This window comes from Schistocerca gregaria, chromosome 8 (genome assembly GCF_023897955.1).
Source record: "Schistocerca gregaria isolate iqSchGreg1 chromosome 8, iqSchGreg1.2, whole genome shotgun sequence".
Classification (NCBI taxonomy): Eukaryota; Metazoa; Arthropoda; class Insecta; order Orthoptera; family Acrididae; genus Schistocerca; species Schistocerca gregaria.
In genome coordinates, this window is record NC_064927.1 from 325259002 (window position 1) to 325280167 (window position 21166).

Below are 21166 nucleotides of genomic sequence, written 5' to 3' on the forward strand. Positions count from 1 at the left end.
GAGAGTCTGACGAAAGTTACCTGTAATATTTGTCAAAATGAATATTTCTCCCATTTCCCATGCCTGATAACTAGCAAGCAATTTGGTATGATATACTGCTTGACATACCATACTGATGCATACTGATATGGCTTGTACATGGAGCAGATTGTTTCTGCAATGCTATGCTTTTAAATCATAGATGGGCTGTATAAATCAATTTTTCATTCAGCTCACATTTCTTGGTGTGTTTGTTAGGTTCATGAGTTGTCTGTGAGTGAAGTGTTAGTTATGCCTCGGTACAGATACCACAACCTTCATATAATTTCAGTTATGTTCTTCCAACCAATTTTAAGTTTTGTTTTTGCATTGAAATAATTAAAAATTAATACACCATCTTTCTGCATTTATTCACGATCCTTCCTATTATCACACTGGGTGTGATTCTCTTCATCAAGCCATGCGGACATGCACTTATAAATTATATAGTATTGGGGAGCCTATGACGATAATTTTCCTTCAGCAAAGGTGTTTATTGAGAAAGAAGTCCAGTTGGGTTATAATAATACTTCATGAATCAACATTCATAGATATGAGGGCAGTTTCTGTAGTGGTTCTTACATGTACTTAGGGTTTAAATACAACACATCCAGCTTATACCTCTGTTTCATATAAACCCCTTTGTCAAGTGCTGTTTTGGAACGCTAGTCTGTTGCAAGATATTAACCCATTAGTGCCCAGCGTTAAATTGATGGTACATGGGTTAGGAATGAACTAATGTTGATTTTTTTCGCCAAAATTAATTTCTATAATCTTGTTACGCTCATTTAATGATCAATGGACATATGTTCTTGAAGACTTGTATTAGTAGTCCTGAGAAGCAGTCCACTACTTGGAACAATCTCAGGTCCGCTATTGTTCCTCAGATATATAAACGATCTGCCATCTAACATACAACGAGCAGTATTGGTTCTTTTCGCAGATAACATAAGTACTGCTAACAACCCAAGCATACATACAGCAGTTGAAGAAGTGGTAAACAATGGTCCGTTAAAGTATGAATGACTGGCTTTCTGCAAATGGTGTCATGTTCAGTTTTAAAAAGACACAATTTATTCATTTCTGTGCCTCTAGGTACAGAACATGATGAGCTAACTGGAAATTTCTTTGGTGTTAGTACTGATGAGAATTTAAAATGAAGAAAGCATATTTTGGAAATTCTAAAAGAAGTTGGTTCAGCCACATTTACAGTTAGAATCATTGGACATCTTGGGGGGAGACAAATCTGTAACATGATATATTTTGCATACGTTCATTCAATAATGTCATATGGAATAATATTTTGGGTTAACTTAGCTTTGAGAAAAGATGGGCAAAAATGTGCTGTAAGAAATATGTGTGTTCACCAATGATCATCCTGCAGACATCTCTCTAAGGAGTTGGGCGTTCTGACTGCTGCTTCACAGTATATGTATTTACTAGTGACATTTGTTGCAAATAATCCACTACAGTTCATTAGGAACTATGATGTACATAGCTACAATACTACAAGAATGAAAGTACATTCACTACGCAATATTATGGTAATCCTTAGCACAAAAGGTGTATATAATGCTGAAACCAAAATTTTTCTCACCTACCCAGTGAAATAATCCTATAGAGATACGACCATTCCGCTATCCTCTCACAGACAGAATGGAGCCGTTCTTTGGATGCAGAAGACAAAAAATAACGTCTGCTGATTCTGAGAGGATACAAAACGACAAACCCTACTTACAACGTACTTTTCGACTTAACTCGACGATACAGTAGACGCCAGTTTACACGACGCGTGGCACTGCGTTACAACAGACCTACCCGTCAGTACTGAGTCCTTACTGGCTAGCCGCACTGCTCCAACCTGTGAAACTTAGCTGCCTTACCTTCCGGACTGCAGCGCCTAGAACCGTGTGGCCACCGCGGTGGACAATAAATAATATATATCAAATCTTTTCTAACCTTATGATTCAGGCTGTATTTTACTCGTAATAAATAATATGTATTAATTCTTTTCACAACTTAACTCTATGCATTAACATTCGAAATTATTTCTTAATTTTTCGTGACACGTTAATATTTACTATTTACCAAGAAAATGAGCTGTAGATCAATATCGCTAATGGCTGCCCTGCTTGGTAACTGAACCGGAAAACTTAAGATTTATATAAGACAAGAATTACAAAGAAATAAAACTTCAAACAAAGAAGATTCATTTCAATAACACATAAACTGTATTTTCAAATATGAGTTACAGCTTTTTATTGACCTTGGTTGTATGAGACATCAGTTACATCATATAAGTACAACAGTTCGAACAAGAAGGATTTTTCTACAGAAACCATAGATAACAAGAGACTGATATTTTCATTATCTTTTTACGTAGGTATTTCCTAAGATATAATTTTTTACAAAATACTAAATTATGTCATTGACAATAATTATTTATTATTTTATTAATGATGAAGTCTCTTTCATACGTGTCTCGAGAATACGATCAAATTTCAGTCACATTCCACATACAATGCTGTTTGAATATTATTCTGAATAAAATGTAGGCGTGGATATCACTCACTCCAACATGTGTATCCTAATGAATCTTTTACGTGTAGTGGCATTACCGTTTAAGATGGGAAAAGGTTAGCTTCGGTGAACACAAGTTGCAGTCAGGCTCAGGCCTGTTGACAGTAAGTTATGTTATCAATAGTTGCGAAGTAGAATGGAGGCCATAGGGCTGTAGACCAGCTGAAAAGAGTAAATGTAGCGGTTCGCATTGCCCAAGTGACAGGTATAAGGGACCCACTGGCCCAACCCAGGTGTTATGAGTACATGACTTGGAGTCAATGCGTTAGCAAAACAGAGGCGCACAGCCGCGTATAAATAGGCGCCGGTTCACTAACAAGGCATTCAAGTATGACAGCTCTCCCGGACAGCAGAGCGTGTCACACCACCAGCTACACGTAGCAGCAGATGGGACGTCAGCGTTCCTGTACACTGCAGGTCGCTGGTTCGACCCTCTGAGGCCAATGTGAGTTCAGCAGTTAGCCAGCTGGGGGCCATGCAATGGATCGGTACCGTGGGCAGTCTTGTTGGCTTCCAACACACGCTGGAGGCATCCCAAGGCGAGGTCTGTAGATTTGGCTGTCGGATCGCTGCTTGTTGTCGCTGCGATCCTAATCACGACAGACAAGAAGTACGCTGCTGGCCACCCTGCCGCTTCCCAGCGAGTGGCGCTGAGGCAAGTGAGGATGGAGGCCGCTGAGTTAGCTGCATGCACATCCTGATGTCATCACAACTCCATGGCCATACAGGGCTGACACACAGCAGTGTGTTACGTGGGTCGCTGAGGCAGCTATTCCACGCCAAGCCATGTCACAGACAGCAAAGTGGTGTCCCCAGCACTGCGGCACCCGGTGACGCAGACCGAGAGGAACAGCGGCACTGTAGCTGGAAATAATAAATCACTTGGGAAACTCGGATGAATTTATTACGGCGCATCCTGTCAGTTTTCATCCACGTCCAACATCTATCTATACACGAAAGCAGGCTCTGGGATTTTGATTACAGCAACCAATACAAACTAATTATGGTAGAACTGAACTATGCTGTGGAGACACAGTGTTCTCATATTAAGAGGCTGTACATTCATCATTACATTGAAATATATTCAAAGGTAACAACTATCAGCAACCCATAGAGCTTCGTCAAATGCGAATGTGAGGTTACCAGTGGTAGAAAGGCCACACACGAAACTTCACTCTCGTAAGAATTTATGTTTCATAAATACCATAACACAGATAAACAAGGGCACCCATACCCACGGGAAGGGGAAGTCACCCCATCCCCATCTTTCCTAGCTTCCAGGGAAAAGAAAAGATTTAGTACAGTCAAGTGTTTCGCTTTCAAGAAAAAGATTCAAAAGTTGGTATTACCCAGAAGTTTAACAGGATCAGAACTGGACCTTTTTAATGGCTACTAGCAAGTCGCCATTTGTCTCCGAAAACATTGAAAGTATTCCATGCCCACTGGCCTTGCTACCCCACATAGGCGCCTTTACAGATAATCTATGTTGGGAAGATGTAACTAATGCTCTTTGCCACCCAGAGCTTCTCACACTTTACCATGCTAGTTAGGGAAGTCGTAGATGTCTAATCCGATATTCTCCAACTTCACAAATTGCAAATCATAACCTTAGGGTCATCATCCACAACCATACAACACTTGAGTAGAGAGCATCTCGCCAGTATGCCTCTCTAACCTATCCTCACACATGTCGCATATGACATAAGCTTTGTTCATGAACTGTTCACATCAAAGTCTGTGCAGTAGGTCACCAGCTCGAGCCACGGCCTGCAGGAAGTATCACTACACCAAAACCTGATTGGCTGTAGACAGCTTTTTAGGGGCTAGAACCAGCCACAAAGGTCAGCTCATTCTGGATCTCGACATCGTGTACTTCGACCACTGAAGATTAACTCTTCGTCTCAGAATTGGACATTTACTAGTGTGTATTTGTTACCACGAACCTTTGTGGAAATTTAGAAGTGAACTTTTATTTGCCTCAGTCAGGAGACTTTTACTAGCATCGCTCGCTGTTCAGTCATCAACCTTGTGAACTTACATCAATAAAAGTTTGTTTGTGAAAAATTGCGAACTGTCAGTGACAACAGTGTATTTCAGTCAATATTGTCGAAAGATTTCTCTAAGTCAACAAATGCTATATTCGTAGGTTTGCCTTTCTCTAACCTGTCTTCTATGAGAAGTCGTAGGATTAGTATTACCTTGCATATGCTTATATTCCTCCAGAATCCAAACTGATCTTCAAGGTCAGCTTCTACCCATTTTTCCATTCTTTTATAAAGTATTCATGTTACCACTTCGCAATCGTGACTTATTAAATTAGTTGTTCCGTAATTTTCACAACCGTCAGCACCTGCTTTCTTTGGAATGGGAACTATTATAGTCTTCTTGAAGTGTGAGGGTATATCACCTGTCTCATACATCTTGCTCACCTCATGGAAGAGTTTTGTCTCGGTTGGCTCTCCCTTGTTTATATGGAGCATTGAATATTAAGCAGCTGAATACTCAGCCACCGTCTGTGCCCTCTTTTGACTTCAGGAAAGAAATTTAAGTGTTCTATAAATTTATTAAAGATTTTCGATGTTACATTACAAGCAGCTACACTGAGGAACTCTTGTGTTAATATATTTTGGTTCTGATAAAATGTTTCACTAAACGTTTAGCCTTATTTGTGGTTTGGTCTTTGTACCACATCTCTTATGTATGATCTAATCCAGTCATTAGCTATACCTGTTATTCCCAATGATTCCACCTTATTTAGAAAAATATGATGGTCAAAGTATCAGGAGCCTTTGAAAGCACTAGTAATGTGCCTCTGGCACACTCTTTCTCCTCAAAAGCATCATGTACCACCTTTCGATAGTCTACTACCTTTGACTGATTCTAATATCTTTGGCTGATTCTAATATCTATGGCTAAAAATCGTTTTACAATCAATTTAGACCTATAATGATCATTTTCTGGTCAGTCTGCCTTAACGGAATGTATTACACGATCAAAGACTTTGTGCAAGAATAGCAGCACCAGAAAGTAAAGAACGAATAACTTGACTCACCATATGGGTATTACACAATGTTTGTCAATCAGGTTTATCATGCATTATAATTTACTTAATACAAAAACATAGTGATAAGGGTGTTGAAATGAAATTTCAAAACGTTATATGTCAATGACTGGTATTAATACCACAATTTATTAACATTTTGACTGGCAGCTGTACATTAACAAAAGATAACAGTAACGAAAGCAAATTAAACACTACTTCAAAAGATATAATAAACTCAACAAATAGATAATAACCATCACCCCTGTCCACTTAACAGAACATAAAAGTTCAGTTTCAGATGATATTGCATTTCAATTCTCATTACCAGAGACTCTTAAGGAAGTTACTGAATATTGTGGGAGAAAGCATAATCGGAAAAGTAAAGATAGTTGAGAGTGAGTTTATAAAAATAATGCTTCTGAAACTGTGTATTTGCTGTTTCATAGACTCATATTAATATCATTTGAGTTCTCGACCTTACTAGCTAATTTTCTCATAACACAGACAACAATTAATATAGAGCAATTAAATTTTACAAAATCACTGTCCTAAATGATGAACAGCTACCTTCTTTTCCCTTCTGATTTCTTTATGATGTATAGCAGTCTCTTTTTTTTCTGGCCTACTACAAGACTTGTAATAGGAAGGACAAAGTGTCCCAATGGAATGCAATTTGCACTTCCGACGATATATTCAAACTGTACGCAAATTTACAAATCCTTTAATCTGTTTAACGATTCGCTCCGAATAATATCCTGAAATTTGATGAAATTAATCATTAATTAAATAGTATAAATCTAATTTTCCTCTTCATACTATGTGTAATCAGATAATGTTGTCTTGTGTGGCTGAGGAAATTTCTGATCCTTAATTTCATTTTTCATAATAATTGACAAAATGACGAATATCCACAAAGTTTGGTTATTTTGAATTGTTTGCCTCGGCTTCCTCACTGCTCTCGGACGTTCCGTCCACCCTTTCTCAGAACGTCACCACTCCAGTAAGTACAACCTCTGAACCCTTAGAGCAGGCTTTAGTGGTCAAAATAAATCGTAACTTTCACTCTAACTAGTGGGCGCTGACTGAGAGAGGCACTCTCATCCTCAGTCGTTTGCAGTCCTTGGTTGGAGTCGGTTTGTGATCTTGAGGTGTTAACGCCATTTCTCTATCCATGTGCAGTCTTACTGTTCTATGTAGCAGCCATGGATCTCACAGATCCGGTTAGAGGTTTTTCGTATTCACTGCAATACAACTGCGATTATTTCGATTCCTAATTCACAGAAATGTTAGGGTCTGCATTTGAATCGGCAGACGTGACAAAGATTGCCATGCATTCGTAATAATACTTTCTACTGACTCTGCTTCAATCTATTCTGTGCTCACAGCTATTAATCATTTGACAAATCTCCCAGTGTACTCTTTCTCTCTCTGATCAGGGGCTGGACAAGTTATCAAAAGGCTAGTTTATGTCGTAACTACTTGTTCCTTTTGTCTTAGCCTGGAGTCATACTTTTCAGGCTAGGTTGATCAACTATATGCGGGCAAGTAGTAATTAACTTGTAAGCGACTCTCTCGAATTTCCACGAGTCTATATCAATATATGTTACTTTTATAGGATTTGTCAGACGTCTAGTCTGTAGAATTGCCCTGTTGCCTCCTTGAACTATTTCCGTTAGAAATCAGAAACCGCTGCTAGACGAGAGGGGATCTGATTCTGGGCACGGTGGAGACAGCAGTAATTTTCAAGGCTAAATATATGTGCTCATTGGGAATCAGCGGTCAGGCAGCGTGCTCTGTCAAAACGCATGGGTTACGCTCGCCTTTACAACTGATGACCATCCGACCCGATAAATGGCTAATAACACCTGGTGATTACTATAAATATACGTGTACGACGTATCAAAGGTGACAAAACATGTTATAGGTGATCCGAGAGCTATATTTTGTGAGAAAAGCTATGCTTTAGTTTCAGAGATATTAATAACGCTTTGCATGGCATAATTTTACGATGTTATTTGTAGGTTTTGCCTGATCAAAAAGTTCATTTATTGAGTTGATCCACGCTAAATATAAAGAGGGTAGATATTCTAAACAGTTAAAACGATTTCATTGTTAGAAAGAGTGTCCTAAGTAACTTCAATTAGAACTGAAGTTGTCGAAAGTTGTCACGGACAAGTCATCGCTTATACTAATAACAGAGATTGCTAAATCTGTGGAATATGTTAAGTCGTATTATTTCCATAACAACGCTGGACTAAAGAGAAAGACATTTACTGGCAGAAGCAATTATCTTAATCCTTATAGATATTGGTCAGAGTAACTTAAAGTGAATTGGTCGTAATATGACGGAATATTGGATATAAATATTGTAAGTAATTAAAGGATTAGGAGACTTTTCCAGAGATAGTGTGCTGCGTTGTGAGAACAACTGCAAGCTTGAGGTAACGTTAAGCTTGACATAATATAAACAGTTATTGTATTTAAAGTGGTTTGGTGTTTTATTTTGTTCGATAGTACGATAACTGGAGTTGTTAACGAAATCTGCCTGTCTCATTATTGCTGCTCGATATTGTTTGTCGGTGTCATTGGACTGTTTTAGCGTGTTTATTCGTGGTTTAATAGTGTCACTGTATGATTACGACATTATGTATAGTAAAGATGCTGTTTATTATTATTCGACATTTGAGTCAGCCGCCTCGTCATTGTTTATGGTTGCTGCAGTAGAAATTATCCGAGAGTTGATCAGTCTTCAATTTGTCTTTTAAGAGTGCAAATACGGTACGAGCTAGACTTCGAGTATTGCCCAGGCGCTCCGCTACGACTAGAATAGACTGAAAACTAATAGCAATCCATATTCATAACATCGACCGTAAAATCAAAACTGTACCAAATTCATGCTGTATTGGTCGAGCGGTTTGTTCAAGCAATTTTGCGCGGCAGGAAGCCATACATCAGCGGTATAGCGACGTTGGTAGAGTACCTTCCGTTGTCGTTGTGAGTACCGCCAGTTGACTCGTTACAGCAGTTTTCATCAATTCTGTGATCAGTGTTATCACGTTCTTGTAACAGAACACAGACGCCTACACAATATCTGACAGTGTTGCATGGTTAGAACGCCCTTTAGTTTTCTTTTGTGAATACTAAAATATCGTATTTTTCTGGAAATATCATTTCACATCAACGCTTTATTTCTATTTTATTTAGAATGTTTTGTTTGCTATTATATTTGGTTTGCAGTCCCATTATCAGGCACTCCCTGTATGACACTCTTTCATGATCTTACCCATTACTTAGAAGGAGAATTTTTATGTGTAGGTCCATAGTTACTGAATTTTTTTTCTAAAAGTAGCAGTTCCACAGTCATACTTTATATCTTATTTATATTTCTTTGCAAAGAAGCAAATATAGATAAAAATGTACAATGAAACTGCTGCCTCAGAAAATTTCTTTGTCTTCTACTTACATGCTGCATTCTGTTATCTACAAAATTCTTTGATCAGCACATTGGATTTAGAATTCAAGTTGTAATAACATAATGGCAAATTGTAAAACTTTGTATTTTATTCTGAAAATATAGTGTGTTTATTTCACAAAACAAATGTCTCATATTTTCAGTTGTTTATATATTTTCAACAGCAAAATAACGTAACATTGAGAATGTAACATTTGATACAAAAATATAAAGTTAACGAAGTTGTTAATGGGTTTCTCAATTTGAAATATCACTCCACATGATATTGTCTCAATTTGAACTTCGTGTAAGGTAATGATGACAGAGCCACTGCTGAAAGAGTAAAAAACATGAAAAATATAACAGAAGAAAGAACTCCAACTTTGTCTTTACCCAGAACTTTATCAGATGTATAGGATCCTCATAAAATATTTGTATTTATTTCTAAACACATTTTGTTCTCCACCTTAAGCATAAGGAAATATGGCTGGTACATAGAGAAATATTTCAAAATAAAAGGAATTAACAAGTGTTAATGGTTCACAAATTACTTTTATAACTGATATAAATAAAGCTAAGTGTATGCATCTGCAGTGCTATAACAGTTCAAATTTTTGAGAACATTTTATAATTTTAATAATGTAAGAAAACTAGTTTGTCACTGTATTTTTTCTAAACATGGTATTTCTGCAAAGTGGCCTCCTAAACCTCGTATCAACACTAAGACTACTAGATAAGGATTTCAGTACCCACTGGACTTCAGCTTGCAGACCGCTTGTTCATCTGACCCAGCAATGCATAGTACGAGTAGGAAGCATTCACCAGCTGCAAGGGATGAGACGAAGAATAAGAACATTTTCAAAGGAAACCCATAACAATAACAAATATTTATCCTAGTTCAAATCTCTGATTTCTTCCGAAATTCGAGAACTTGCACAAACAAACAAACACACACACACACACACACACACACACACACACACACACATATATATATATATATATATATATATATATATATATATATATGGGTGGTCCATTGATTGTGACTGGGCCAAATATCTCACGAAACAAGCATCAAACGAAAAAAGTACAAACGACGAAACTTGTCTAGCTTGAAGGGGCAAGCCAGATGGCGCTATGGTTGGCCCGCTACATGGCGCTGACATAGGTCAAACAGATATCAACTGCGTTTTTTAAAACAGGAACCCCCATTTTTATTACATATTCGTGTAGTACGTAAAGAAATGTGAATGTTTTGGTAGGACCACTTTTTTCACACTGTGATAGATGGCGCTGTAATAGTCACAAACATATGGCTCACAGTTTTAAACAAACAGTTGGTAATAGTGAGATGTAGCTCCGTATACCGATCCCGCCTTGACGGCGGTTAAGTGGGAGATGTGTCTCAGAGCTGGATAGTGACAGAGGGTGACGCGAGACTGGACGTGCACGTAGTTTATATATCAGCCGATAGACGACAGTATTGGATAGGGGACTGTGATTTAGTTTCGATTGTGCCCACTAGAGTGCACTAAAGTAATAGAATGTTTTTCATTAACTGTTATAGTATTTTCATAACGTGTTATAATGTCTTTTGTGTGTGTAAAATGTTATAAATGTGTTTTAGCAGTATGAACGATGCGTGAGTGTGGTTTAAGGTTATTATGAAGATAATTGTTTAAAGAGTTATGTAGTGTGATTTAGTGTGACAACATCTCGAAGAAGTATGGATGTGGACAAAGGGGATTTTTGTAGAACAGATTTGTAAACTAAGTTTATGGTAAAGGGAAAGTTAAATCAGGTATAAATAACAATAGTAAATAACTTTATGTATAAATAAAACTTCAGCATATTAGATAATTACGTCGGTGAAAAGTTCAGTCGTTAAGTTTACTATTTTGATGAAAAGCGCGGACTGACGAGGGAGAATTGACTGTTGAGTAAACTGGCCCATGGTAAAGCAGTAATCTTCGCGCGCTTTTCTCTGCTGGTAGAGAAGACTTACGAGTATTCTAGAGAGGAGTTGGAGCCTAGCCATGAAACAGTTCGGACATGTGTAGTAGTAGTTCTGATGGAAATTATAAGTTGCCGGATCTAGCAATGTTTTACACAGGGAGTCAGCATACATTGCACCATTTAGATTGCCATCGATAAAAAGGGGGGCAATCATCCTTCCTCCCATAATGCCGCACCGTACATTAACCCCCCAAGGTTGCTGATGTTCCCCCTGTCACAGCCATCGTGGATTTTCCGTTGCCCAATAGTGCATATTATGCCGGTTTACGTTACCGCTGTTGGTGAAGGACGCTTCGTCGCTAAATAGAACGCGTGCAAAAAATCTGTCATCATCCCGTAATTTCTCTTCTAACCAGTGGCAGAACTGTACATGACGTTCAAAGCCGTCACCATGCAATTCCTGTTGCATAGATATACGGTACGGGTGCAATCGATGATGATGTATCATTCTCAACACCGACATTTTTGAGATTCAATATTCTCGAGCAGTTTGTCTGCTACTGATGTGCGGATTAGCCGTGACAGCAGCTAAAACACCTACTTGGGCATCATCATTTGTTACAGGTCACGGTTGACGTTTCACATGTGGCTGAACACTTCCTGTTTCCTTAAATAACGTAACTATCCGGCGAACGGTCCGGACACTTCGATGATGTCATGCAAGATACCGAGCAGCATATGCCCTTTAGGCAGTTTGATCACAATAGCCATACATCAACACGATATCGACCTTTTAAACAGTTGGTAAACGGTCCATTTTACCACGGGTAATGTATCACGAAACAAATACGGTCCGCACTGGAGGAATGTTACGTGATACCACGTACTTACACGTTTGTGACAAGTACAGCGTCATCTACCACAAAGCGAGAAAAGTGCTGTAACAAAAACATTCGAATTTCTTTACGTACTACATGAATATGTGATAAAAAATGGGGGTTTCTATTTTTAAATACGCAATTGATATCCGTTTGACGTATGGCAGCGCCATCTAGCGGGCCAACCATAGCACTATCTGTTTTGCCCCGTCAAGCTAGACGAGTTTGGTTCTTTGTAGTTTTTTTGTTTGACGCTTATTTCGTGAGATATTTGGGCCGGTCACTGTCAGTGGACCACCATATCTACCGGGTATAAATTTTAAGTTGGCAAACCAGAATAACTCGAAAAATTAGCATCACACGAAAAAATTTGTAGAATCCAAAGTTGATTATTTTCGAGAGGGACATGTGCTGGTGGTAAAATTAGCCCGTCACCCCAGCCCCCTGGGGGTGGGGCGGGAGGCAACTTTAAAATTAGAAATGGGAACCCTCTTTTTTGTTGCAGAATCAGATTATACATAAAGAACTACGTACATTTTGTCTTAAACATTTAGCTTTGATTCTTGGTAGTCGGTGCCGTAATTCAAGAAAATCCATGTTCTCATTTTTACTGATTCAGTTACAATTCTATGTTCTAAGTTTTACATATACGGTTTACACTGCATCGCTAAGTATATTTTTAAGGTCTGGCCAAAGAACTTAATCTTCACACCTATCCCAGTACATCACACGCATTTAATTCCTAATAAATTACAGTCAACCATGAAATTTTACAGACATTTGATGTGGCGAGGGTAATTCATCAGCAGTCCATTGACTAAGGCCAAGCGTTTCAATTACTGTAAATAGTCTGTAATAGTACAGCTTACAAAATGTTTGTAAAGAAAGTCTAACTTTTTGTGTAATAATTTGTCTAAAAGTATGAAATAAAAAATATTAGGGAAATGTTTGGTGCACCTCATTTCCTGTTCATGATTTCGAGCATCATTCAGAGGCACGTAGAACGTTCCTCTGATCTACTTATTTCTTTTATATAAATCATTTCATAAAATATTTGACTGATTTCATATTTTTTTAATTTCAAGTTTTATTCAGAAAGCATGATCTAACTGACTCCTCGTTTGCCTTCCTAACGTACTTGATTCGAAGGAAGCCTGTTTGTTATTTAAATACCGCACAAATGTATCTATTTATATGCAAAATACTTACGTCTTGAGTAGATGAAATTTTTGACATTTCATTTACATAGCTTGGCAGCAGCTTTTCGTGATGTATTTCAATGTTTCCTCATTTTATTAATTAAGTTTTTGTTAATTATCCAAATTATTTTCAAGCAGTTAAATATTTTCATGCCAAACTAGACCTCATGCTTGTCACTTTGAAACCCAGTTTACCTCTTTCTCTCACTTTGTTTGGCTATGAAAATTTGGACAAAACCTCATGGTGTTAAGTTATAGAGAGTCTTGATTTCGCTCTGCTCACGCGTTAACGAAAACGTATCGAGTGTTAATCATATGATAAAATAGTCCTTTCTGCGTGTTGTCATCTCCAAAATTCGTCGTTTCGATGTCTTGAACCTTTTATGAGATGCGACGATTTTTACGACCACTTGATTCCCGAAGCACAGGAAAGGTTCGGACGCGCTGCGAGCGACCCGTCCGCGGATATAACAACCAATATCTGAAGAATGAAAAGAGGTATCATTCCAGTCTCAACTTTAAACACAGTTTAGATATATTGGTTACATTTCATACGCAATAATGTATGACATTAACTGACCTATACGGAAAGTCTACACAATGTGATGTTACCTCTGCAAATTCTTAAAAATTTCGTGCAGCCATGTACTCACTTTCGTGCAGCACAGTAACTATGAGGAATAACGAAAATAAATTCAGACCTTTATCGTTTAAAGATTTCAAGCTATAGGTTACGGAAGAATCATTTTTTTTACCGAATAGTTCCGTAAAATCGGATGTTAAGTAATTCATAGCTGCCGTCGCGTCAGTTCCACTGCTTTGCCGAGAAGACGCGTGGCTGTCGCTCTTTGTCGCACGTGCTGCAGCGACGAGATTCAAACACGTTTGAATTCAAAAGTCGCCAGTTGCAGCGGGAGACAGGTAGCGAAACAGATGTCGCTCACGTAGGACAGTTCCGTAACTACACCTGCGGTTGTGTTTTGTCGCCTGATGCGCGCGCTGTCGCTCGCTTCTGACGTTCACGTAGGACACGGTCTTACGAGGCTGTTTGCTACAGCTTTTTGTCGAACATCGTCACAGGCGATGAAACACCGATGCATAACTCCGAACCAGAAAGAAAACAGTCACCTTTGAAGTGGCGCTTCATGAATAATAATGAATATTTTACAAGTAATATGTAGAAACTGGTAATTCTCTACAAGATTGTGTACACTGCAGGTACATTATTTACTACAATGCAAGGACAGAACGTTTGAGTGCGAATTACTTACTGTTTAAGAATAGACTGCAAGAGAACCGCAGCAAATCCGTGCCTTCCCGGGCTACACCAAGTTCACGAACAGGGCTTAATGACACAGAGCACTTTTGAGTTATATAAAAAATCGCCTCCCATTCATAACATACGTGTTGCTAAAAAGTATACTTATCAGGTTGTGATTGATAAACGCTCATTTTTTGGACCAACTGGATGAAGGAAGCCAGAGAAACATTTTTGAAGAAAATGGAAGAAATATATCTTTCTTCAAGAGGAGACACCTCTTCACAATGGATATTTTTACAATAGAAAACTGAGTGAATTTATGAACGTTCTAGTGATTGATCAACGTATTTATCAGATTTGCGATCCAACCACTGACTTCCACGTGTACCCAAATGTGTGACTGGTAAACTTTTGCATCGAACATGTTATGATGGTTGTAATATATTGTAGATATTCTACAAAAGCACCGTGAGGATGAATCACGCATTCTGGTAAAACGAGTGTCAAAATCTGTTATTGTAGAGAGGGATTCTGTTAAAAAAAAAGTGTGGTATTGGAATAAAATTGATGTCATTCCCTAGAAGTCCGAAACATCTTCAGTTTGTCGTCGTTACTGGACGTAGTAAATCATACAGAAAAGAAAGGGGTTATTAGTATCCTGAAAGTAAAACTATGATAAATTTTCTGGTGGAATAACCAACAGACAAGTTATGTTTTTCATAAATACTTTAACAAGAGGTCCACAGTTTGTACAGAATTATGAAGTTACATAAATTTTCGTTTTTTTTCTGGATTAGCAGCCCAATCGCTATGCGTCTCACACAAACAAGATAGTGGTAACTGAAGAGAACTTCACAGTCCATGATGGCAAAAACAGCATTTTATTAGATTACCAGTTTCAGCAAGGCTATGATGTCATCATCGGATCTGGAAGAGGATGAACAGAAACTGATAGTTACGGTCATGATAACTCGATAAAATGTCATGTAACACAACGTATAGAATTATAACGTTGTTTCATATTGCATATAAACTTACCACTGTCATGAAGATCACTACAAATCTCTTTCAAATGTAAAATTACTACGATCAAACATAAACATAACTGTACAAGTGTTCGTGTTTACCACCAGCAGTTTACCACTGACAGAGAAGTGGTATAAACGCAACTACCACTACGTGCGTCCACTAGGTCGTAATATGGCAGTGGACTGTATTTTCATCTTGTATACGTTACAAAATATAGATACATAACATATAACTGTTGATATATTATTACATACCACTTTATTTACATTTGGATACTATCCGAATCAAAGAAAAATAATATGTGATCAAAAGTATCTGGACACCTGGCTGAACATGACTTACAAGATCGTGGCGCAGTCCATCGGCAGTGCTGGAATTCAATATGGTGTTGGCCCACCCTTAGCCTTGATGACAGCGTCCACTGTGGCAGGCATATGATCAGTCAGGTGCTGGAAGGCTTCTTGGGGAATTGCAGCCCATTCTTCACGTAGTGCTGCCCTGTGGAGAGGCATCGATGTCGGTCGATGAGGCCTGGTACGAAGTTGGCGTTCCAAAACATGCCAAAGGTGTTCAATAGGATTCAGGTCAGTATTCTGTGCAGGCCAGTTCACTACAGGGATGTTATAGACGTGTAACCACTCCACCACAGGCCGTGCATTATGAACAGATGCTCTATCGTGTCAAAAGATGCAGTCGCCATCCCCAAATTACTCTTCAACAGTGGGAAGCAAGAAGGTGCTTAAAACATCAACGTACGCCAGTACTGTGATAGTGCCACGCAAAACAAAAAGGGATGCAAGTCCCCTCTACATCTACATCTACATCCATACTCCGCAAGCCACCTCACGGTGTGTGGCGGAGGGTACCCTGAGTACCTCTATCGGTTCTCCTTTCTATTCCAGTCTCGTATTGTTTGTGGAAAGAAGAATTGTCGGTATGCTTCTGTGTGAACTCTAAACTCTCTGATTTTATCCTCATGGTCTCTTCGCGAGATATACGTAGGAGCGAACAGTATTCTGCCTGACCCCTCGGTGAAGGTATGTTGTCGAAACTTCAACAAAAGCCCTTACTGAGCTACTGAGCGTCTCTCTTGCAGCTTCTTCCACTGGAGTTTATCTATCATCTCCGTAACACTTTCGCGATTACTAAATGATCCTGTAACGAAGCGCGCCGCTCTCCGTTGTATCTTCTCTATCTCTTCTATCAACCCTATCTGGTATGGATCCCACACTGATGAGCAGTATTCAAGCAGTGGGCCAACAAGCGTACTGTAACCTACTTCCTTTGTTTTCGGATAGCATTTCCTTAGGATTCTTCCAATGAATGTCAGTCTGGCATCTGCTTTACCGACGATCTTCTTTATATGATCATTCCATTTTAAATCACTCCTAATGCGTACTCCCAGATAATTAATAGAATTAACTGCTTCCAGTTGCTGACGTGCTATATTGTAACTAAATGATAAAGTATCTGCCTTTCTATGTATTCGGAGCACATTACACTTGTCTACATTGAGATTCAATTGACATTCCCTGTACCATGCGTCAATTTGCTGCAGCTCCTCCTGCATTTCACTACAATTTTCCGTTGTTACAACCTCTCAATACACCACAGCATCATCTGCAAAAGCCTCAGTGAACTTCCGATGTTATCCACAAGGTCATTTATGTATACTGTAAATAGCAACGGTCCTATAACACTCTCCTGCGGTACACCTGAAATCACTCTTACTTCGGTAGACTTCTCTCCATTGAGAATGGCAAGCTGCTTTCTGTTATCTAGGAGCTCTTCAATCCAATCACACAATTGGTCTGATAGTCCACATGGTCTTACTTTGTTCATTAAACGACTGTGGGGAACTGTATCGAACGCCTTGCGGAAGTCAAGATACACGGCATCTACCTGTGAACCGGTGACTATGGCCCTCTGAGTCTCGTGGACGAATAGCGCCAGCTGGGTTTCACACAACCTTCTTTATCGAAACCCATGCTGATTCCTACAGAGTAGATTATATTCGAACTTAATACGTATTCCACAATTCTATAACTGATCGACGTTAGAGATATAGGTCTATTGTTCTGCATATCTGTTCGACGTCCCATCTTGAAAACGGAGATGACCTGTGCCCTTTTCCAACCCTTTGGAACGCTACGCTCTTGTAGAGACCTACAGTACACCGCTGCAAGAAGGGGGGGAAGTTCCTTCGCGTATTCTGTGTAAACTCGAACTGGTATCCCATCAGGTCCAGCGACCTTTCCTCTTTTGAGCGATATTAATTGTTTCTCTATCCCTCTGTCGTCTATTTCGATATCTACCATTTTGTCATCTGTGCGACAATCTAGAGAAGAAAGTACAGTGCTGTCTTCCTCTGTGAAACAGATTTGGAAAAAGACACTTAGTATTCCAGCCTTTAGTCTGTCATCCTCTGTTTCAGTATCATTTTGGTCACAGAGTGTCTGGACATTTTGTTTTGATCCATCTACCGCTTTGACATAAGACCAAAATTTCTTAGGATTTTCTGCTAAGTCAGTACATAGAACATGAGAAACACGACCATACCGTAACACCATCGCCTTCGAATTTTACTGTTGGCTCTACACGCACTGGCAGACGACGTTCACGGGGCATTCACCATACCCACACCCTGCCATCGGATCGCCACCGTGATTCGTCACTCCACACAACGTTTTCCCACAGTGCAATCGCCCAATGTTTACACTTCTTATACCAAACGAGGAGTCGTTTGGCATTTACCAGCGAGACGTGTGGATTATGAGCAGTCGCTCGACTTTAAGGTCCAAGTTTTTCAACCACCTGCCTAATTGTCATAGTGCTTGTATTGGAGTCTGACGCAGTTTGGAATTCCTGTGTGATGGCCTGGATAGATGTCTGCCTACTACACATTACGACCCTCTTCAACTGTCGGCGGTCTCTGTCAATCAACAGGCAAGGTTGGCCTGTACGCTTTTGTACTGTGCGTGTCCCTTCACGTTTGTACTTCACTGTCATGTCGGAAATAGTGAACCTAGGTATGTTTAGGAGTGTGGAAAACTCGCATACAGACGTATTACAGAAGTGACACCCAGTCAATTGACCACGTTCGAAGTCCGCGAGTTCCGCAGAGCGCCCAATTCTGCTCACCCAATACTGAGGTCGCTGGTATGGAGTACCTGGCATTAGGTGGCAGCACAGTGCACCTAATATGAAAGACGTGTGTTTCAGTGAGTGTCAGATATTTTGATCACATAGTGTATTCAAACATGACGAGAAAGTTGTTTTAGACTGGTAAACACATGTGGTGTTGATACTTAATTAATACTTTTCTTTGTAAATGATGATTTACTTTGTAGATAAGATGTACATGAAGGTAGTGGTCATATGCACCTTTTGATTTAAATTATGTCGTTGAACGACATGGATCACTTATACTGAACCTACGATTTTTGAAAAAATATAGATTATTGATTGGGATATATTAAGTGTATTATAGAGTCTTTGAAATTCTGTAATGAAAGACAGTGTACTCTTTCATAAGCATACATTGTTCTTAAAATTTTGTTCAATATTTCGTTACACTGCTTATATTTCTGTTACTTCCTATATAAATTCTAAATACAAGTCGAAATACTTTTAATTTTTGTATTGTTATAAGACAAATAATGATGATTCTCATTCAACACACATTCACACTGAGTAACACACAATGGGTGACATATGTGATGCAGATGTGCATGGTAATGCTGTTGTTAAAATTATATAAGTTTTGTTACTGTTTCTTAATGTTGAGCTCTTTATAATATTGTGTGCATAGCATAACTTTTTGAAAAATATAAAGAAACATATATTGTCTAGCTATTATGATGAGAAAATCAAAATGTAACTACAGGCATTCAGATGTACATTACAACCACGACACAGATAACCCCACAACACTGATATACGTCCTTGAAGGGAGCTTTCTTTTCTAGCACTTATTTTCATGTAACTTACTGAGAGCCTAATAATTTAATTGTTCTATACTATATGTCAAAAGTATTTTTATTCTACTTCATTTATCAAAGTTATTACTTTAATTGTGTATCAAATTTCGATATTTTCTTATTTAGATTGTATATTAATGAAAATAAAAATGGTCCTTAATAATCTATTAACAAATATATGTAATTATAGATCTATGTTTTGTGCTATACACAAGATGGCACTCCCCTCAAATGATACAGTGTGACCTGATGAATGTACGATATGGTCATAATATCTACACCATTCCTCTGTCAGTCATCAGCTGGTGGTGAACATGAACACTCCCATTTGGAGCGATGCAGCATATGTTTGTGTACAGTAATTTTACATTTGACATGCCGATTTGTAGTGATGCACATGAAAATGGGAACGACTTACAACACTGGTGAACAATATGTTGTAATGTTCTAACCCATAACGTATGTTACAATTGCATAGATTGTGTTACAAGACGATTTATCAAGATACGATATCAAGACTGAAAAATATTTTCTGGAGAATTTCTGTTCATCCTCTTGCCAATCCAATGATGGCAGTATAGCTCCATGGTTAGCAGTCATCCAATAAAATACTTCTTTAGTGTTATTTGCTTGCAATGTTTTCTATCGTTACCATGCATTGTAGCTCGTCCCCATACTGACTAGGATATACAGCCTCACTAAGTACGAAGTGTAGCAGCTGTGTTGGGAAATTGGTTTAACTGTGATCATTGCATTCCCTACTCAATCATTCTATACAGGTATTGGTGATACAGTATTACCAAGTATCGATATTCAGTAAGAAGGGAATTAAGTAAATGTAGTTGCAGCTGATTCTTTCATGTACGCATCCAGACGTAATTTGGAGTTTACATGCAATTTTGAGAGTTATTGATAACTTAAAATTGGCATTAAGCTAAAAGTCTGGTAACTGTGTTAGAGTTACGAACATTTATCCAATAATCTCAGCCACATAAAGGGAAACTTACGCTAATAAATTGCGCTGATGAAAGACACAAGTGTGCAAAGCAACAATAGTGCCTGTACATACTAACCGAAAGAAAGGCTCCCCTGTTGATCGGGTAGATATATCCAGCAGTTAGAAGGAGTGGTTTCTGGCCGCGGCTGATGAGGATCCTCATGGCTCTCTTGAATCGTGGATCTGCATCCACCCATGAACAGCAGTACGCTGCAGTCGAAACCGCATCTGCCTGTTGACATCGGAAAAATGATACTGTATATCCTGTAACCCCAGTTGTAGATATTGCTTTTCTTCCTTATAGTTGGTTATCGCAATACCCAAAACATTTAGCTGAGAAAAGTATTCCTACAGCTGCAAACTCTACGATCATAGAAGAAAGAGGGAATGTGAATAGTAAATACTTGCTGGCTAGCTGCAGACTTAGTCATTAATAAGTCGCGTTCCTCGGACAATAGACGGCACATAGTGGAGAACTTAGTCAGTTCTGGAGGTAAGCAGTGTTATTCCCTTCTGGGTAAAGTATGTTATACATTTATCTTTGATTAGGGATTGCTCCATTTGCATCTGCACCTGCTAGAACAATAGGTTTGTTTTGTGGTTCTATTTTGAGGCATACGTGCTTATTCTTTACTGCTCTGCACCCACATAATCTTTTTGTGATACCATACCATCATCAAAGGATTTCATATAATTTTATTGTCAAATGATAGGTAAATGTTGATGACCACTTATATGCATGCTCATCGACTTTTTGTGCATTTTACTCTG

The 21166-nt window shown here is 38.7% G+C and overlaps 1 protein-coding gene across 1 annotated transcript in view; it reads right to left on the bottom strand.

Annotated features, from left to right (window-relative positions):
• Positions 1 to 9834: 9834 nt before the first annotated feature.
• The window catches only part of LOC126284957 (odorant receptor Or2-like), a 45093-nt gene continuing 33761 nt past the window's right edge, over positions 9835 to 21166 (bottom strand). The window contains exons 4-5 of the mRNA XM_049984231.1: positions 20472 to 20627; positions 9835 to 9917 (exon numbers count right to left, since the gene is read on the bottom strand). Of these exons, the coding sequence (XP_049840188.1) occupies positions 9852 to 9917; positions 20472 to 20627 (222 nt within the window). The 3' untranslated portion in view covers positions 9835 to 9851. The remainder of the gene's footprint in view (positions 9918 to 20471; positions 20628 to 21166) is intronic.